This window comes from Rattus rattus, chromosome 8, assembly GCF_011064425.1.
Source record: "Rattus rattus isolate New Zealand chromosome 8, Rrattus_CSIRO_v1, whole genome shotgun sequence".
In the NCBI taxonomy this organism is placed as follows: domain Eukaryota; kingdom Metazoa; phylum Chordata; class Mammalia; order Rodentia; family Muridae; genus Rattus; species Rattus rattus.
In genome coordinates this window covers 101,682,894-101,703,787 of record NC_046161.1, presented here as the reverse complement: position 1 = coordinate 101,703,787, position 20,894 = coordinate 101,682,894, and the positions used below count along the sequence as shown (strand labels likewise).

General features: G+C 43.6%; 2 protein-coding genes across 12 annotated transcripts in view; one reads left to right on the top strand and one right to left on the bottom strand.

Annotated features, from left to right (window-relative positions):
* Lrrfip2 (LRR binding FLII interacting protein 2) overlaps window positions 1-16,865 on the bottom strand; it is a 104,546-nt gene extending 87,681 nt beyond the window's left edge. For 9 of the 11 annotated variants that reach the window (XM_032910823.1, XM_032910812.1, XM_032910815.1 and 6 more), the window contains exons 1-2: window positions 16,599-16,707; window positions 15,260-15,331 (exon numbers count right to left, since the gene is read on the bottom strand). The gene's annotated coding sequence lies outside the window, so the exon portion shown is untranslated. Of the gene's footprint in view, window positions 1-15,259; window positions 15,332-16,598 lie in introns of all 11 variants that reach the window. The other 2 variants (XM_032910820.1, XM_032910813.1) reach the window with 2 other exon arrangements.
* LOC116908266 (translation initiation factor IF-2-like) lies at window positions 70-20,701 on the top strand. The gene is made up of 3 exons (XM_032911516.1): window positions 70-175; window positions 16,507-17,129; window positions 19,601-20,701. Exons 1-3 carry the CDS (start codon window positions 70-72, stop codon window positions 19,664-19,666), a joined length of 795 nt encoding a protein of 264 aa, XP_032767407.1. The 3' UTR covers window positions 19,667-20,701.
* The last annotated feature ends 193 nt before the right edge of the window (window positions 20,702-20,894 follow it).

Genomic DNA, 20,894 nt, shown 5'->3' with positions numbered 1-20,894 from the left:
CACTGTTAAAAATAACTGGGTGGAGCTTGTGCCTGTAACCTCAGCACTGCAGGTGGTGACAATAGGACGATGTCCGGGGCTGCCACCCCAAAGCAGGTTCAGCAAGAGATGGTGCTTCAGAGGAATAAGGTGGAGAATGAGAGGACACCAGGCATCCTCCTTCGGCACCACACACGTGTGTATTATTACACACACATAGTAACAATAATAAATTACAAATAAGTGAAAGTGAACCACATAAACCGGGTAACAAAGAACAATGCTGAAAGCAAAAACCAAGAAATACACAATATAACTATACAATATGGAGGTTTAAAATTAAAGACTTTTTACAAAACATGCCATACAGCTTTGCCTGTTCTACCTGCTAGCTTGAAGGCACTCCTCTAATGCTAGCACTCGGAAAGCAGAAGCAGCAAACTCTGAGTTTGAGGACAGTCTGGGCTACACTGCAAATTCTATACCAGCCAGGATTACATAGTGACACCCCCATCTCAAAACAAACAAAGAAAAGAAAAATCTATCAAGAATTTGCAAGGCACTTTTTCCCTAATATCTGTCTATCCATGTTTTTTAAGATTATTTTTATTTTTGTATGAATGTATACATAAGTGCATGTGTTCCACACGCATGAGTACATGTGCCCGTGGAGGCCAGAGACTCTGGTTCCCTAAAACTGCAGTTACAAGAAGTAGCGAGCCGCCTGCTGTGAGAGCACTGAGCTGAACGAGGTCCTCTGCAACAGCAGCGCACACTCTAAACTGAGCCATCTGTGCAGTGCTCCATCCACCTCTGATGACGTCCTACTAAGGAGGAGAGAAGTGTGGGCTGCAGAGATGACTCAGCAAGCAACACCACTGGCTGCTCCTCCAGAGGACCCAGGTTCGATACCCAGCACTCACATGATGGCTCACAAACCTCTGTAATTCCAGTCCTAGAAAAATGCCCTCTTCTGATCTTTGTGCATACTGCATATCCGTGGTACCCAGCTATACATGCAGGCAACACACTCATACATGTAAAAAGAAGAAAGTTATTTTAAGGAAGCACTATTTTTTTTCTTTTGTCACTTCTTTTAGTTTTGTATGCAAGAAACAACTGCCTGTGCCAAAGCCACAATATTTACTGCTGATTCTATGATTCATGAAGTTTTATTTCTTTACAATGTGAACACATCTACTTGTCCTGGCACTATGTGCTGAAAATACTCCTCTTTCTCTAGGACTAGCACGCCACCCTTACAGAACATGAGGTGGAAAGCCAGGATGACTCCATGGGCTTAAGTGCCTGCCAAGCAAGCCGGACGACCTGAGTTCAATTCCCAAAACTCATGGAAAGGTGCAAGGAAAAACCAAGTCCTTGGGCATTGTTCTCTTACCACCACACCTGCACCACAGAGCCCACACACTCTGCCCATGCACACACTAGTACTAAAACAGAAATAATCACCTGGCTATCCACGTACAGGCAGAAGGCGGGGCAGGGGTGACTCGTCCATTCCATCTATACACTTCTCTTTACACTGTGCCACGCCTTAACTGTGTGACTTGTATAATTGTTAAAATTGGAAAAGTGAGTTGTCCAACTTTTACTCTGTTCCTTTAAGATTTCTGACCTGAGAGTCCTGTGCACTTCCATGTTGATTTTAGGAAGATTGTCATTTTTTTTTTTTGGAAGAAATAAACAAAAAAGAAAAATGCTCTCTGAATTATAGTAGCAATTACAAGGACTCTATAAATCAGTTTGCAGACTACGTTAGCATTATCAAGCTCCTGTCCCAAAGTAATGGGATCTTTTCAGTTGCTTCGTCGTCCTTATTTTGCCATGCAGCATTGTGTTTTCAGTGTACAGGTCTAGCATTTCTTTATTAAATGCATTCCCATGTCACAAGTAGCATTTAGAAGCTAACAGATAAGAAAATTTCTATAAACTGTCACATGTGAAGAAAATTATGTTATCACTGATTAAAAAAAAAAAAAAAGGTTGTGAAGTCAGAATCAAGGAGAAGGTGTCAAGGACAAGCTCTGAAGTCCATCTGTAGTAGAGCCAGGAGTGGGGAGGTAATGTACATTTTCAAACACAAGATAATCGAGGTGTGGTGGCACACAGCTATAATCCCAGTACTTGGGAGGCTGAGCAGGGCTGTGGCCACAAGAATGACACCATTTTAGGTCTCATCCTGAGTGAGGCACATTTTTGCTCTGACATCTATGGCCTCCGAGCACACTGGCACTCATGTGTACTTTCCAACACACACACACACATATAATTAGTAGTTTCAAACTAAATTTAAAAGATTAATAATAAAGAAAACAAAATTAGGGGCTGGAGAGATGGCTCAGCGGTTAAGAGCACTGGCTTTCTTCCAGAAGAGGTCCTGAGTTCAATTCCCAGTAACCACATGGTGGCTCATGACCTATTGTCCTCTTCTAACATGTAGGTGTACATGCAACACCCACACATAAAACAAAGCAAAACACCCATAAATAAATAAATTTTAAAAACCAAAATTACATGAATAAATATGACTGCTCCAATTTTTTTAATCTATAATAAAACAAAACAGGAAATGACACAAGCTGAGACTAAAAGCTTAATGTCACACAGATCAACATCATGTAATAAGATGTTTCAGAAAACTCAAGGGAAACAAGAAAAGGCAAATGTAATATGCCTACTCAGTAGAAACGATGGCATAGAATCCCAGCCAGCAACTATGTTAAACTATGCACATACAAACTATACACAAGACATTCATACTTCCACCTTTAAGTTTTAAACACTGCTGATTAAAACACCTGAGAGCTGTAACAGAGCTACTTCCTAGCCGAAAAGCATGAATTTGGGGAGGCTGGGGAGACAGCTCAGAAACAAGCCTTTGCTGTGAAAGTGTGAGGACAAGTCTGAGTTTCCAGCAGCCATGGAGGAGACAAGCTGGGGCAAGCTGGCTGGCCAGACAGTGATCAGCAAACACCAGGCCCAGCCAGACACCGCCTTAATGCATGAGATGGAGAATAGCTGGGACACCTGACTGTTTCAATCTCTAACCTCCACACACAGGTACACACACACAAACACCACACACAAAAGACACATACAGAAGCAACAATAAACTTACAATAACCAATTTTGAGATTCTAACAATAAACTGAATAAAGGGGGCATCTGGTTTGTAAGAAGTGCTGGCTGAAAGTGTGCACCTTGTTCACAGTTTTGACTGGCTGTGGTGCTAGGCATGGAGCTGACAGCCTTGCATATCTAGGTAAGCACGATGTGGCAGAACTACCACCCAGGCCCTTAGCTACACTTTTGTGTCATGTGGCCTATGCACAGGGAGATGCACAGTCAATGTGGAATGAACGGATGAGAATAGTAACTGCACTAGAAAAGGCTTTATGTGCCATTTATCATAGAAAAGTTGGGTCTACGCTCCACAGTGAAATGGAGAAGCTGGGTAGAAGGTCGGCTGGAGGGAGGGTGGCACCAGGCTGGAGACCTTGGGTCTTGACCTGCACCAGGGGGGCTGTGGAGAGCCTCACTTCAATTCGTTTGATTTTTTTTTTAATTCCATATTCAAAGTTTAGTATATATACATATGATCATCATTTCGAACATAAATCACTGATGTTTTAATGCCTTTAAAATAAAAGGCTGAGGACCAAACAGATGGCTCAGTGGGTAAAGGAACTTGCTACCAAGCATGATGACCTGCTAGCGCCCACACAACGGAGACCAACTCCTCTGCACACCTCCATCAGACACACGACAGAGACCAACTCCTCTACACACCTCCATCAGACACACGAGTACAAAGACAGCACACGGATAAATAGGAGGAAGATGGGAGACTTGAGTTAGTTCCAGGTATGCATAAGGAGCATTTACTTCATTTACTTCCTTAAACTACAGTAAATCCTAAGTTCTGAGGCATGGGTGACAGTGGGAAGCTGTAATTGAAATTAAATATTTAAGATGCATAAAGCTAAGTGGAGAAAGGTTAACTGAGGACAGCCCACAGTGACTGTTTCAGCATAAAGACCTGTAAAGAGTGACTCCAAAAAGAAATAAGCAGTCTGACCTCTACAGAGCTGTGTATGTAGCATCTCTAAGTGGCAGGCATGAGGGCCAGGCCCAAAAAAAAAAAAAAAAAAAAAAAAAGATCAACATCACTTTTAAGGTCTCTATATAATCTGCAGTTAGACCTCCAAGACTCTATCCACAGCCAAACCAGAAACAAAGATCCCATATTGTAGATATTTCTGTAGCATGTCCATTAGAGGTGACACACAAAAACAGAGAGCAGACACTGCTTCCCAGAGCCTAGAGGGAAGGAGTGAAGGCAATGGTTTCTTCTAGAGGTAATGAAAAGGCTCTGGGGTCAGATGGTGGTGTTGGCTAGACAGCTGTGTAGATGCATGAAGAACCAGGGAGCACTAGGTTAATGGGTAAATGTTGTGATCTGTGCATTTTACCTCAATAAAGAACTAAAGGATGGTGGGTGGCACATACCTTTAGTTCCACCACTCAGGAGGCAGAGGCAGCTAGATCTCAGTGAGTTCAAGGCCAGTCTGGTCTACAAAGTGAGTTCTGGGACAGCCAGGACTACAAAGAAACCCTGTCTCAAAAAAATTAATTAATAATAACAATAATAATCTCTTAGACAATTGGTAAATGAAGTTCAGGAAATCTCACAGAAGAAAAAAAGACAGAAAATAAAGAGTTAAAATTTAAACAAGCACAGGGAGTAGGGTCTACAATGCTAACATGTGAGAAACTGAGGAGAGGGAAGACAAGAGAATGAGAGAGAGGCCGTGAGTGAGGCTGAGGACAGCTGCCAGAAAGGCTGGTCCAACACCAGTGCTGACTCACATCAGGAGTGACATAGAAAGTTATCACAGTGAATTTACACATGGGAAATGAGACACTAGCTGCCTCTGAGACAAGGAAAGCAGTTATCTAAAAGTTAACACAACACCTTCAGACTTCGAGCAGTTCCGGAAGCAAGATAAACTCATGAAGCAAACTCAGAGACAACCTATAAGCAACCTATAACCCAATCAAGCCACACTCTTCTCAACTCTGACTATGAAAGACATTCCGGATAGGTAAGGACTCAAAACTTCACTCACCTACTCCCCCCACCCTTTCCAGTAAGCTACTAAAATGTTTCATCAGATCGGAGAGGACAATTGGGAGACCTGAGCATATAAGAAATAAATCTAACACAAATGAAGGGCATTAGAGGTCTTCAGTGGATGACTGATATTCCAGGAGAAAAAAAAACCTGAAGCCATATAATTAAAAAAAAACCTAGCAGAGGACCACTGTCATTACTAGTCTACCAGTCTTTGGGATGTCCCTTTAATCCAGCCCAGGTTGTTATAGGTTGTTTAGTCTGCCTTGACCCCATCTTGAGTTTTCCTGTGGTCCCTTCCTCTAATGCCTGGAACAGCTATCTGCTTCCCAACAGGGTGTTTAACTTTCATCTCTCCCTGAGAACTAGACCACGATGCACTCAGAGGCAAAACATGAAAGTAGTCTGCTTCCCTCACCACATTTTTCCCAGATATTTTCCGATTCCTGGTAGAAATTTCGGCTACAATAAATGACCTGATAAGTCATGTGTCGCTCAGCTCACTAACAAGCTTTCAAAAACACACCCACCAAGGGCTCAAGGAAGAATTGCAATTTTCCTCTCAAAAGCCTTCACCTGAATGGGCAAGATGGGCTTTCCTTCCAGACACTCAGTTTTCCAAAACCAAACAATATACCACTCAAAAACACACCATGGGGGTTGGGGATTTAGCTCAGTGGTAGAGCGCTTGCCTAGCGAGCGCAAGGCCCTGGGTTCGGTCCCCAGCTCTGGAAAAAAAAAAAAAAAAAAAAAAAACACACCATGGCCAAAACCAGTTGCCATGCAAAGCTGTTTCCCTTTTCTGCCTGGACCCAGAGTTACGTTACGTTCTCATACTTCCTTGCAGAGAGCACAGTCATGTCATTGCATTCTTGATAATGTAATGTGGGCAAGAGCAAACAGGGGCCAGGCCTGCCATCAAACATTCTGAAATGTACCACACTTCCTCTCTTTACCCTGGCATCTGCCAGCCTGATGCACAGTACCAGTGTGGCCCTCCACACCCCTAAGGGATAAGAGGCCCTAGAGCTGACCTCCTCGGGTGCTTATGGAACAGATTCAATCTGACAGCTTCCCAGCTTATAGCAGACAAGGATCTAAGTGGAGAAGAAAAAACAGGGTTGGCTGTATTAAGACTTAGGGACTGTTAAAGTGGTCAAGCTGAGTTATGGATATCACATAGTGGTAGGACCTTGCCAGACATGCAGAAAGCCCTGGGTTCAGTCCCAGCACCACAAAAGCAATTAACCTGTTCTGAAACATTCATCAGGTGATACAGGTTTCCAGTTTTCAAAATTAAACTGCACATTGTGTAGGAGTGCATACATACAAAAGTGAAGGGAACTCCAGGAGTTGGGGCGCCATTGATATATAAAATGTGACTGTGACCAGGTGGAGGACAGCAGGTGCCAGGGAAAGGAATCCCGAGGTATCCCAGATACCTGTCACACATAATCTTAGCTTAGTTGTGAGGATACTGATACTCACTTTATTCTTTAACCATTTTGTTTTATATTTTTCTATATTCCTTAAACTAGTTGCTACTTATGTTACATGCTGATAAATACAGGAAAATTTGGGGGAAAATGAAAAACTGCTGGAGCTTATGAGTGGGGACAATAGACAGAGAGAAAATTATGCAAACTTTTAATTTAAAAGCCAATATAACAAGCAGCTTAGTAATACACAGTATCTGATTATAATGAAAACATCAATTATTAACTTCAAAACTGGAATGCTACAAGGAGGTAAAGAAGAAATGGAAGCTACAGATGATTCATGCCTTACATTCCCAGCTCATGGGAGGCTGAAGAGGCTCGCCATTGGTTAGATAGTGGGCAGTGTGAGCTGTATAGTAAATTTAGGACAGCATGAATTATAGTCAGACCCAGGATGGGGGGAGAAGGGGGCAATTACAAAATAACAATTAAACCAACAATAATTCTGAAGACAGTAACATTTAAAAACAGATATTTCTTTAAATAAACAAGGTATATAATATACAATGTGTCATTTTGTAACCAGCTATAACAAACAAATTCTTACATGGCTCCCTGCCCTGAATCTCTTTTCCAGTATTCACACCATTGTGTAACTATCCCTGACACATGAAGCCTATGGGTGGACCTAAGATTTACTTCTAACCAACAGGGGATGGCAGAGGTCACAGGATGGCACTCCTGTGACTGTTGCATTGTGGAAGACTGTGGTGCTAGCTGACTGCTGCACAGATTGCCGTGGTGGCTTTGATGAACTGCAACAACTACAAACAACTGCGGGCTGCCCCAAGCCAGCTGACAGAAGTCTTCAGGAGTGAAGTGCTCTCCAGGTGAAGAAGCCTCAGAGCTAAACCACAAGAAAACCAATTCTGGCAACAACCCACATGATTTAGAAGTGGATTTTCCCCCAGTTCAGTCTAACTTACCTGAGTCACACCTTCAGTACAGTCTCACTCAACATACCAAAGAGTACCCAGCTCAACCCATCTCAGACTCCTGCCACCCAAAACCAGGGACAATGAAAGACATGCAGTCTTAAGCTCTTAAATTTGTATAATTACACACAATACTTCCAACCTTTAAATCATTTAACAACAAAACCTAAGCAAAGCTAGAAAATATAAAAACTAAGGCAAATACATGGTGGGGCATACCTTAGAGATGGGAGGGAAGAGAGGGAGGAAAAAGAGAGAGAGGAAGAGAGGGAGGGGGGGAGAGAGAGATTTGCTTCTATATACCAACAATCTAAAAGGGAAATTCAAAAAACGATTCCATTAATGATAGCATTAAAAAGGTAAAATACTTGGGAATAAGCTTAACTAGGGAAGCAAAAGACTGCAAATACTGCCAAAAGAAGTTAGGAAAATAGAAGTTAACTGAAAGACGCCATCCACGTTCACAGAAGCAAAAACGGCACTATTAAAACTGTAAAACTAGTCAAAACAATCCACAAATTCAGTATAATCCTATCAAAAGCCCAGTGTGTTAGGTCATTTTAACTGACAACCTGACACACCAGGGAAGACAGTCGTGACTGAGAAACTGCCTCAGGGTTGGCCTGTGCTATGTCTGTGAGGAGAGCACCAGACTCAGTCCAGTGCTCAGGGTGGGCCCTGAACTCTATCAGTGAAGCAGGCTATGGAACGTGAGCTCAGCCGCATGGACTCACTCATTTCCCTCTCTAAACCCTAGGTAGAATGTGGGCTGCAAGTTTCGGCCTCGACTTCCCCACAACAACAGACTGTGATCTCGAATTTCAGGTTAAATAAACCCTTTCCCCTCAACCCTTCTTGATCTAAAATTTTACTACAAAACCACAGTAATTAAGATGGTGTACTGCAGGCACAGAGCAGACCCAGAGATCAGTTAAATGTCCCATCTATAAACCCCACAGGTATGGTCAAATGACGGTCAACAGAGGTGCCATCCAAAGGAGACTGGATCGGCTTTCCTATAGATAGTGGTACTGGTAAATTCAAACCTGGACAAAGTTAGACCTTTTAGATTACACAGCATACAAAAGTTAACTCAAGAGCTTGAGAGACAGCTTGGGTGTGAAAGGCTAGGCTTATCACCAAAACATCAAAAATCAACACATGAGTCATCAAAACCTAAGTATATGAACTATAAATCTTTTCAGAGAAAACATACAGGAAAATCTTCATGACAGGATTGACAAATATTTCTTGTCAAATTTGACAAAATTAAAGACAATAAAAGAATAGGCAAACTAGATTTCACCAAATTTAAATTCTGTGCATCAAAGCCACCTATAAACAGTAAAAAGGCGAACTAACGAGGAAAACACTTGTAAATAGGGTTGATATTTAGGATATATAAAGAACTAAAACTCAGTAACAAAAACAAAGTAAGGGCCAGTAAGCCGGCTCAGCAGATGAGAAAGTATTTGTCACCAAGCCTGAAAGTGGCGGAGTTTGACACCTCAAACCCAGGAAAACACGGGAGGAAAGAATCTTCACAAAGCTGGTCTCTAACCTCCACGTGAATGCTGTGGGCACATGTGCACACACCAAAATACAGAATCTCACACGTGTGCGTGCCTGTGTGTGTGTGTGTGTGTGTGTGTATGCGTGTGTGTAATATAATTAATGTTTTAAAGGACATGAAGCTAGAAATACAGTTAGCACTTAAGAGTGCTGGCTGCTCTTCCAGAGAACATAAGTTTGACTGTCAGCACCCACATGAAGCTAACAACAACCATCTTTAACTCAGCTCCGAGGGTGTCATGTCATGTGGCCTCCCTCCAAGAGTACTGCATGGACATGGTGCACAGACGTGCATGAGGCAAAACACCCATACACGTAAAATAAAATAATCTTTAATTAAGAAAAGAACCGGGTAGGTGGCACACATCTCTAATCTCAGCACTAGAGAGGCAAGGATAAGGCCAGTATGTTCTACAAAGACAGAAGTAGCTAATAAATACACAGAAAGATACTCATCATTAGTAATTAGGGAAATACAAATCAAAACCATGATGGGATATTCTTCACAAACTCATCAAGATGGCTTTATAAGGAGAAAAACAGAAAAAATGTAAAGAAAAGAGAAAATAACAAGTGTAGGCAGGCAGAATGTGCGAGGACTCTTGAGGGAAACTGAAATGGTATAGCCACTGTGGATAACGGCACGGTGATTCTCAAATATCCAGACATAAAATTAGCATGATTCAGCACTTCCCTTCCTGGTTACGGACACAAAATAATGAACTGGGCTTGCACAGTCATAAGCAGCATTAGTCCTTGGCAGCATTACTCACAGTAACCAAGAGGTAGGAGAGCTAAATGGTGATCAACAGAAGTCAAACGTAAACACTACAGCATGAATGGCTTTGACAGCTTTATGCTACATAACATAAGCCAAACACAGAGAGCAGATATGTGATTCCAGAAATATGTGCAGATCTAGAGTAGAGTATTTAAATCATGGAGACAAAGTAGGAAGTGGCTGCCAAGGGCTAAAGGAAGTGAGTAGTTACATCTGACGGGCAGCTCTCAGTTTAGGATGATGAAAACCTGGAGGGGGATGCTTGGGTGGTTGCACCACTCTGAGTGCACTGTAACGCCGCAGAGCTGTGCAATTACACACGGTTTAAGGGCTTAGGTGGAGATCCGTGGCAGAGGGTTTACGTAGCATGTGCAGGGCCCTGGGACCCAGTCCCCAGGACTCAAACAGGGGGTAGGGAGACTTGCATTGCATCTACCTTCCACAATGGAAAGGATGGGAAAGGTCAATATGGCAACACTGTTTAAGTTTTACCACAATCAAAACATAAGCCCAGGTGGATAGCAAGGAATGAACTTGGCAGGACAAGGAGACAATGACCTCATTTCCTTAATTGTCCACAGATAAAGCATTATCCATGACCTGGAGTCAGGGGAGAGGTTTGAACCTGAAATATTTATCTTTAACCCTACAACTTCTGAATCACTTAGCTAGAGTACTTTATTTTATTTTTTTTTAAAGGTAACAACAAGTGTTTGCTAAATTTATTCAATTTATATTAAACATAGTTAAACTGTTAACAGAAAAATGAGTATCGTAACATCTTATTGTTTGTAGACCATACACTTTAATTCCCAGCTGTTAAAATGTTTCTATGTGAAAGTGGGGACCACAGAAAGAACAACTGCCTAAAGAAAACAGCCTAAAAATTCCATGTTTTCAAAAGCACCAAACAGATCCATTACATCAAAACTAATTTAAAATGTGATGCTCATATGGAGAGACCCTAAGACATATAGGAGGTCCAAAGTGAGAACATGGAAAACCTTAGTTTGTAATCCTGCCACGGTGCGGCAGGGGCACAGAGCAGCTCACTTCTCAGAAAACAGAGCACCATGAGAGCACTTAAAGGTTTCTCCCAATTCTTGACCACTCTCAGGCCACCCCAAGTTTTCCTTTTTGTTTTGTTGTATTAGGAAGAGCTAATGGGAATAAACCAGACAGAATGAACAGGAACTGCTGCTTCCTTCTCCTTACACTAAAGACATCATCATGGAATGCTAAAGACATCATCGTGAAACGCTAATGCCCCAGAGTAAATACCCTGAAGCGATAGCCTCACACCTGTAAGGGAGAGCTGCAAGCTGATTCCTTCAGAAACCTTTGACTGTGGAACAGCTCAGCAGTGAACCAGGAGGGAACCTTGGTCGGGGTGTAACAGTAAGCTGTTCCACAGCTTTCTGGTCAAAGTGAGATCACCTAGAGAACTTTAAACCTAAGTGCTCACTGAGCATAGAGAACACCAGAGCTTCCATGCAGCACTATATACACAGAGACAACTATGTCGTCTGCTAAGAAGCAAGAGTTTAAAGACAACTTCAGGGCCACAAGGCTCACTTGCTTGCCCTAAGCTTCACAACCAGAATTTGATCCCCTGGAGCCATACAGTGGGAGACCAAGTCTTTCAAACTGTCCTCTAACTTACATACCCGCACACATATGCATACAAAATAAAATGAAGAAAATTAAATAAAATATATGATTTCGGGGTTGGGGATTTAGCTCAGTGGTAGAGCGCTTGCCTAGCAAGCGCAAGGCCCTGGGTTCGGTCCTCAGCTCCGGAAAAAAAAAAAATGTATATATACATACATATATATGATTATATGATTTCATAACTCTTTCATGGGAAAAATAGAGTAAGAAGATAATTTAGCTGTGTGAACTCCACACACTCCTGTAAAACAGTCGTCATTCCAAGATCCCAATGGAAAGTGTGAAGGACTCTGAGTTAGACAATTTCAACTGGGGATGTGTCCTCCCTGCTTCCATAACAGAGTGTGTGTGTGTGTGTGTGTGTGTGTGTGTGTGTGTGTGTGTGTGTATGGATTCTTGTAAATGCTCCCAGACCCAAAATATAAAACATTAAGCTGTGACATTTCTATGTTTCTCCTCATGCACATAATCCTAAAAAAAATTCCTCTTTAGTTCTCTGCAATCAAACCCTTTCCATCAATAAATAAATAACAGAAAGCAAACACCTGGAGGCTAAAGCAGAGAACACCTGGATGCTAGGATAAGCACTATACGTGCTCAGCAAATTTTCAGCCCAAGACTTAGCACCAATCTTCTGAAGGCCTCCCTTCAGAACTCCCTCTTCTGCAGTTGCCACTTTCCCTAAACCACAGGCCTTCCTGACTTGCAGCAGGGCCAGGCCAGATTACGGTTATGTGGTAGATCCGTCAGGCAAGTTTTGACAGGGCCTCAAAATAGACCCTGGACAGCATCCAGGGAAACTGCCACTCATGAGCTCCAGCTTCACCACTCTCGGGCAGCTCAGTGCTTCCTCTCTCTGTCTCATTTCAAAAGGACAAAGGCTCCTGAACCTCCCGATGGCCATGAGTAACCTACAGAACTTCAAGTGAAATTGTGACCTGCCCTCCTCATTCTGCAACCAAGTCTTCACACCTACTTCCTGCTTGGACAAAGGGATCTACCAACGGCGCTCTGCCTCTCAGGTGCTGTCATCTACTCTACTTCAAGGAGGATGTGGAAGATGAAGAAGAAACTCTGGGTCATTTCTTTCTCTTAGGACTAAGATCAGTTGACTTTAGCAGGGCAAAACTAAAAACTATATAAAAGTTGTCTTCTATTTTTTCTGGTGGTGGTGGTGATTTGGTTTGGTTTTTTTGTCTGTAACCCCAGCAGACCTAGAAGTGGCTATCTGGACCAGGCCTGCACTGAATTCACAGAGATCCGCCTCTGCCTCCCAAGTGCTGGGTTAAAGGTGTGCACCACCACACCCAGCTATATAAGTTTTTCATTAACAGAAAATATAACCTACAAGATACAGCCATTTTACCAAATATAAGTGGTTTATGTTGTCAATTACCAGTCTTCAACTATGGTATTTTGACATTTACCAATTTAAATTAACCATCTAATACACCAAAATGTCTTAAATTGACTTACAAGACACATTTGCAATTTTATTTGAGACAGGGTCCTACTACACGCTGTATAAGCCTCAAACTCTGTCTCCTGGCTGAGCCTGCCGAATGTTGACAACAGGCAGGTGTAAAGACTAGGTCACACTACTTTTTAAAATGAAGAGATGAGTAAAGAACATATATTTTTTTAATTCTTCCTCCTCCTGTGCCTGAGAAAACATTATCTTCTATTATAAAATAAACTCTAATATAAAACAAATTTTTCATGTTCAGAACCTAAGCACCAACTTCACAGCCATGCGCTCACAACTGCACTTCACAGATAAACTTGTAACAGTCAGGCACGTGCTTAAAAGCTTTTCTTATAGCCCTGTCTACAAAAGACTAATAACGACCTAATGTTTACTAACATGGAATCAGTGAAACTATGGAAAATGAATAAATGCAGTCTTCTTAAAATGAGATTGGGACAGGTGCTAATACAGAAACATATCTCAGCTGTATCACAAGGAGAAGACACTTGTAAACATATGCAACTGTACATGTGACTGAAAATAGGGATGAGGAAAATGCATGGACAATCACTAACTCTGCTATCTCAGACTGGGGAACAGGGTTGTAGGAAGGTAAGAAGTTTGGGCAGAAAGGAAGGGGTTTGTTTCCTCATACGACTGTTTACTTTACAAGCTTTATAATCTTTAAAAGGTTCACAAACGCCATACCATCAGCTCTCTCTCTCTCTCTGTATCTCTTCCCTCTCTCCAACTGTCTATTTACCTATTTCTTTCCCGACCCCTAAAATAAAAAAAGAGCACACACAGGTATTGAGTCCCAGAGACCTTCCAGGAAACAGCACACTCTCTTAGCTCCCACCCCCACACCGCCAACCACCAGCATAAGTGAGTAAGTGAACAAATGAAGATATATAGCCCCATCATGATAAGCCCAGCTTCACAATTTATAATTCTAGCCTAGGGTGTAATGGCTTTAAGTCTAGACTAATTTACTGTTGGCCAGAAAGTTTGAAAGGTTAAAGTGCACTGTCAATCAACTCATTTCCCAAGATAGTCCTGCCTGCTATTAGCTTTAAGGAGGGGGAAATGGGGACAGGGACAAAGCTATTTAACTCACAAGGAAAACTCTGCTCAATTCCTTTCCTTCTAAAGTTTTAGAAGCCGGGTTTGAGTGATGGCCGGAGTCCTGTCTGGCTATTTGCAAGCATAAAGGGTAAGGTAGTATGTTTTCCCAGGTAAGGGATCACTTCCACCACTCAGACTCTCCAGAGGGAAAGCAACTACCTAAAAGAGAACAGCTACTAACAGAACTGTCAGTAGGTGTAACAGATAGGAGTCCTTGGCTGGGACAAGCTAATCCTCACCAAAGCTCCCACCCACCCCACCATCACATCATCAAATCTGTCCCTTTTCATACGAGGAGCAGGGTAAGCAAGTCACGAAGATCTTTGCAAGACTTTTCCACCCTAAATTAATGAAGAAATTGTTTTTGTGTTGCAAGAGAGAGACAGCTTGCCAAATACATTTTCTCTTTTCCCTCCATCATGAAGACGCTTAAATCCTAACCTAAGAAGATTCCTCTTACACCAAGACTATGCACCAAGACCATCCCCAGTGAAGATTTTCACAAGGGATTTTCAAAAGGGAATCTCTGTTAACAAGGAACAGAATCATCATCCTATCAGCTGGACAGAAATAAAAAGCAACATTAGGGAACACTCTGAATTTAAGTATCGATATCCAAAGTGAGAAAGATGCCAAAAATTTAGTCAAAGAATCAAAGGCATGTCTGTCTTCAGCAACATTAATACATTTGGCATTACTTCCCAATTAGTTGACAGGACTTCTAACTGTCAATCAAGGTAAAATAGTCAGGACTCTACAAAGGAAAAAAAAAACAAAAAACAAAAAACAAAAAACGGAAAACAAGATTGTCCCTATCAAGAACAGTGGGATTCAAAGTTTCTTGGCATCTCATTTTGAAAGACTAAAATGACCAAATGACACTGCAGCGATAAAAAGTTACTTCTAGTTTGAAATTAGTCAATTCTAAAAATAAACCAAAACCTCAACACCACTCCTTCCAGAACAGAAGTTAGGGTCATTCAGGGTCTTTAAGGAGAGGATGGCAAAGTGCTGTAGCCTCCCTCTCAAAAGGCTATTTTATGTATGCAGACGTTTCACAGTACTCTTTCGTACCTTAGTGATGGTAGCTCTCCTTTCCACTGGCATTTATTTGGTTTCTAAATCCCTTCATTTGTCTTCCCACATCTGGTAAAAAAAAAAAAAAAAAGCAGGGGAGGGGCCTTAAAATCACAGCAGTCCATTTAGTAACTAACACTGGATTACAAAAACAAACATCATGTGAACTTTAACGTTTTATTTCCATATCGTAGTGCACGACAATAACCACCCAGCAACAAACAGAACCAAATATTATCCATCACTTGCTATAAAAAGAGTACAATTATCTAATTAAACGGGCAGAAAGAGACTCTTACACTACTTCAATGTGAAGATCCCGATCGACGAGTCAGAGTGAGTGTGACCTAACTTCCTACATGAATCACACTTTCCGAAATTCTCACTCGGCATGAGTGTATTAAATACCAGGTCATCGTCTCTCTGTAGTTCTTAAACAGAGCGTGATGCTGGTTAATGAGGGCTAACTCTGCAAGACATTCAAGCCACGGTAAACTTGGCCAACTAACTCTTCCTGCAACACTATGCACTCTTACACAGTAATTACAGCTTCTCACACCTACTGGGGAGAAAACGTCAAACACTGATTAAGAATGTATCTGCCCAGATACCCTGACTGCACCTCTTCTCACTGTGATAACACAACTCGAATAGCACCTACTGTTATCCTTTCCATAGTTTTTCGTCAATCAACCTACTGTATAAAAACTGCAGCAAAAATGCTGAGTCACTAAATGGGAAAATCAAGAGGGGGCTACAAATACTGAAAGTTTGGGATACCCTTCAGCCATGTTTCGGCGTTGTACTTGTATGTCTCGAGATGGAAAAATAAATACATAAAGCAAACGCTTGAACTTTTCTCCTCGGGGTTCTCTTATGTCCCCTGCTTCCTGCTGGATATCCACAGCAAAGGGAAACCAGGCCTGACTGGAGCTATGAAACTCCACAATGTGGGTGTAAATAACGCCCGGCATTAGTCAAGCATTAACCCTGACCGTCCTGCCCTGAGCCTGTTAAGCCCGCGCGCTTCAGTTCAGATCAAGAAGGAAGCAGGAGAAGGGGGAATCTCACTTAAAAAGCTACGCCCTCCACCGGCCTGACACCGTTCCCGGGGCGGCTCCTCCCGGGACAGGGGAGAGTCTGAGAGAGTGTGGCGCCGGGAGCAACGGGAGCTGGAGCACCCAGCTGTCCCAAGTGATGCCCGGTCCAAGGGGCGTAACCCTTTTTTCCCCCGCGGGGGGCAGGAGAAGCGAGCCGGAGACCCTCCAGGCAACCCCAGCCCAGAACCGCCTCTGGGCAGCGCCTCCAGACAGCCGGGCTCGCCGCCTGCCCTTACCTGCGTGTGGCGCGGGATGAGGCTGCGGCGCCGCCCGGAAGGGCCAGAGCGGCCGCCCCGGAGCCGGGAGAGGGGAGCAGCGGCCACACTCCGTCCCCGCACCGTCCACCCCGCGGGCCGCAGGGAGGCAAAAGAAGGGCTCCTCGCGCCGCGGACGACCCTGTAGTCACACTTAGGGCGCCCTTCGCGCCGCGGCCGACACGGCGAACGCAACCCGGGATGAACCGCAGCCCGAGCGGCCGCTGCAGCTGCGGCGGTGGCGGGGCAGAGGGGCGGGGCCACCGGCCGGCGACCCGCTCACCCGGAAGTAGTTGTGGCGGGCGGCGGGGTAGCGGACGCGCGCGGCTTGGAGGTTACTGGCTGGACTGCGGAGCGCCTGGCTCGCACCAGATGATGGAGCGGGTGACAGGAAGGGCGACACGCTGGGCACGCACCGGCTCAAGCCAGGCCTGGTCCCGAGCGCTGGTATCCGAGCGTTTCGTAACCGTACTTAACCAGGTGGCTTCTAAACGGTCTGGTGGGAGGTTTTGGGTAAGCGAGGCACCTGGCGCGCAGTCAGTGGGAAAGGACGTGGAGGGTGGGTGTGGCTGAAGGAAATGGAAATACCTGTTTTTAAAGAAATTTACAGCTGAGGCTGTAGCGCAGTTAATCGGGTGCTTACTTAGCGCACCTGTAGCCCTGGGTGCCATTCCCAGCATAAAAACAGGTGTGATACTGTAGGTCCGTTGTCACTGGTACCCTGGAGCCTTGGCAGAGTGAAGGAGTTTGAATTATCACAGTGAGACCTGTACACAACACGCACACCACACACACACACACACACACACACACACACACACAGGGAGAGAGGTAGGGGAAAGGAGAGAGAGAAAGGGAGGGAGGGAAGGAAGGGAGAGAGAGGAAGAAGAAAAGAGAGAGAGCGAGCGCGTGAGTGAGTCAGTCAAATCATAGGCGTGTACTTTAATCCCAAAGTATCTGAGGAAGCCCCCGTTCAAAGTTCAAAGCACAGGAAGCCCTGATCCTGCTCTTGGGGAAATTTGCCTTCTAATTGAGTAGATGAACTTGAGCAGATAAACAAGGTAATGATGGATTGTCGTGAACTCAGCGGCAAGCAATGATGAGAATATTTTGAGGGTGAGGCCTGGCTGGAGATGATGATCAGAGAAGACCTCTGGCAGGAAGTGATAGCTGAGCAGGTATGTAGAGGAAAGGGCACAAAATGGTCTTGGATGCAACCTCCCATCTACAAAAACTGCAGATTTCAGAAACCCACGAATAAGCCCACAGATGACATGTTTAGATTTTGTCTGATGGCTTCTAAAAGGACATTCAGGGCTGCCCACAGCCACTGAGGTATAAAAGGTTTGATCAACCTTTCCTGTTCGTGGGGCTGCCGTACGGAATCAACTCTGAAGGTTCATTGCACAGGGGAAAGTGCTGAGAGAAACTCTCTGTCTGTCTTCTGTCCGTCCACATTTGGCACACAGACAGCAGCTTTGGGTGGCGTTCCCCTGGAGCCATGCTCCTCCGTTTTTTAAAGATGTTATTAAATCTCACATAGACCTGGAATTTACCAGGTCAGTGAAGCCTCTCCAGTGCTGGGGTTACAGGCAAGGGCCACCACACCTAGCTCTCCTTCACTGTAAAAAACAGGCATTAAGATAGTGTTGTGACGCAGCTTTAGAAGTTCGCTGTTACCTCCCCTTCATATTTTGCCACCTATTTGGCAACAGAAAACAAAAAGAGCTCCTCTTGTTGGACAAGTCTGTAATAAACGATTCGAACGTTGTGAGGAATGTTGTAGACTGACACTCGTCATTGCAAGGAGTCCCTGACTCAGTCTGTAACCCTGAATTACTTCGTAGGCAGTCATTCTCGGCACATTAAGTATTTCTTTCTGCCAAAAATATCTGTTCCCAGATCTTTATGGAATATTCTGACATGTGAGTGCCCCAGGTCTGTGTGGGCTGGCTGCTCTGCAGATATATTAATAGATGAAGGAAAATCTTGCAAATGTTTATACAGTTTTGGAGAGTGAGATGGCTGGATCCACACATATTTATTCTTTCCAGCAAACCTTTCATGGTTTTCTTTGATAATGCCAAGAAGTAAAATGTTTCCCTTTTTGAATAACACATATTTATTCGTTGCCGTTTTTACTCGCCTGCATCAGGTACTGTACTTTGTGTTGCAGCTATCATAATTAGTGGAAATGGATTTATTTTTAATATGAATCTCTGATATTAATGACAGCAATGTGTTTTTCACGTTTGTCTTGCCTCTTCATAGTTTTACATGGAACTATCTTGGCCAAAGCTGCATGATGTGCCTCTATTGGAAACACATATCTGGAAACATCATTAGTTCAAACACTGAAAATAAGCTACGAGGACTTGTGTGAGCAAGCCAGTCAGAGTTCCAGCAAGGCTGGCAAAGCGACCCCTGGGAGGTCATTCAGGAGCTACTGACAGTTGAGAGCTGCTGAAGAATGAGAGTAGCTTTCCTTTGTGGTCATGACTCACCCCAGTGGGTGGCCTCACACCCATGTACACAGGGCCAACAGCAACTAGACTCAGGAGCTGGAAAGATGGGTCAGTGGTTAGGAACATATACTGCTCTTTCTAAGGACCCAAGTTTGACTCCCAGCACCCACACTGAGTGGCTCACAACTCTCTAAGCTCCAGGGAAATCTCCCACTTCTGACCTTGTTGAGTATATGCACTCACACGTACACAACTCACCCAGAGACACACGCATAGATACCTAAAAGTAATAGAAATAAATCTTAAAATAGTAATTGGTCAAGACTCTAATAATTTTAAGAGTACGTGAGGTTGAGAGGAAAATGGATTTGAAGGTCTCTGGGGGAAGGTAGAGGGAAGTAGGGTAGGTAAGATCAAAAACATATTACATGTATGAAATTTTCAAATAAAAAGATTATTTTTAACGAGCTGTTTGGGCTAAGGAGATGGTTTGACTACAGATCTTTTTTTTCTTCAGAGCTGGGGACCGAACCCAGGGCCTTGTGCTTGCTAGGCAAGCGCTCTACCACTGAGCTAAATCCCTAACCCAGGAGATGGTTTGAAAACTACAGGGTTTGCTGTGGAATGAAGACCAGAGTTTGTACGCCCAGAATAAATGTCAGGCAAGTGTGGAGTTCATTTGTAATCCTAGCATTAGAAAGCAGAGCCAGGGTCTCCAGAGCAAGCTGGCCAACCAGACCAGTCATGTCCATGAGCTTCAGGGTCCATTGAGAAATGCTGCCTCAGTGACAGTGGTGAGCACCCACACAGACTACAAATACCAATAAACATTGCTCACACACACAGGAAAGGCATAGGCTGCCACTCTGTATGTCTAATGTTCCTCTTGTTTTGTTTTGTTTTGTTTTTTGGGTGGAGGGATGAGTAACTTACCCAAATGAACCTCACTGATATCATCTTACCTACCCACAATGCATCTTTAAATCTAGGATTTATTTTATTTTATTTAGCTTTTGTTTCTTATCAGCCACTTACCACTCTGCAGTAATTAATTTCCGTCATATTCGATCTGGCTCTCTTCCTTTCTTAAATAAGCAGAGATCAATGAGAAATTTGCCAGGGTTCTAATCCCAGCATTTACTTCTCCAGAGTCCTGCCAGCCCCGGGTGTGGTTGCATTAGTTACCCATCTATAACTGTGACAGACACCACGACAAGGCTACGTAGGAAAGCTTTGTCTGGGCTGGTGGCTCCAGAGCCACAAGATCCCATCACATCCCAGGGAAGTGCCAGGCACGGCAGCCGGAGCAGCAGGCTCACAGCCTGACCCACAGGCATGAAGCAGAGAGAACAACCTACAAATGGCTTAGTCTTATACTCTGAAAGCCCAGCCCAGTGACGCTCTTCCTCTAGCACACCTTCTCAACACGCCCAAACATCACCACCAAACGGTGACCAAATATTCAAATCCGTGAGCCTATGAAGGAGCATTCGCCTTCAGAACACCACACGTCACTCCCGCAAGCCAGCACTGGAAGAGCTGAGACAAGATGGCTGAAAGTTAGGCCGGCCTGGATTAAAAGAGTGAGATGCATGTAAATAAATTAATTTTGCCAGACAACAGAATTGGAAATCACTCATTTGTAAGATTTTTTTTTTACTTCTGCCTATACTGTTTTGTGTCCCTCTCCCCAATAATTTCATCTATAAGCTTGTGTGTATTTTAATACATCTGACCACAAATATCTTTAGAGGTTAGTGTTGAAGTAAAAGGGAGTCTTCATTTAGCTGAAGTGAAACACTGCACGTTAGCT

Excerpts from the sequence above, each read along its gene's own strand:
- LOC116908266 (XM_032911516.1), top strand. The coding sequence starts at position 70 with ATGTCCGGGGCTGCCACCCCAAAGCAGGTTCAGCAAGAGATGGTGCTT. Across the intron at positions 176-16,506 it reads CCTCCTTCGGCACCACACAC|GAGAAGCGAGCCGGAGACCC; the intron begins GTGTGTATTATT and ends CGCGGGGGGCAG. Across the intron at positions 17,130-19,600 it reads GGTCTGGTGGGAGGTTTTGG|CTGGGGACCGAACCCAGGGC; the intron begins GTAAGCGAGGCA and ends TTTTCTTCAGAG.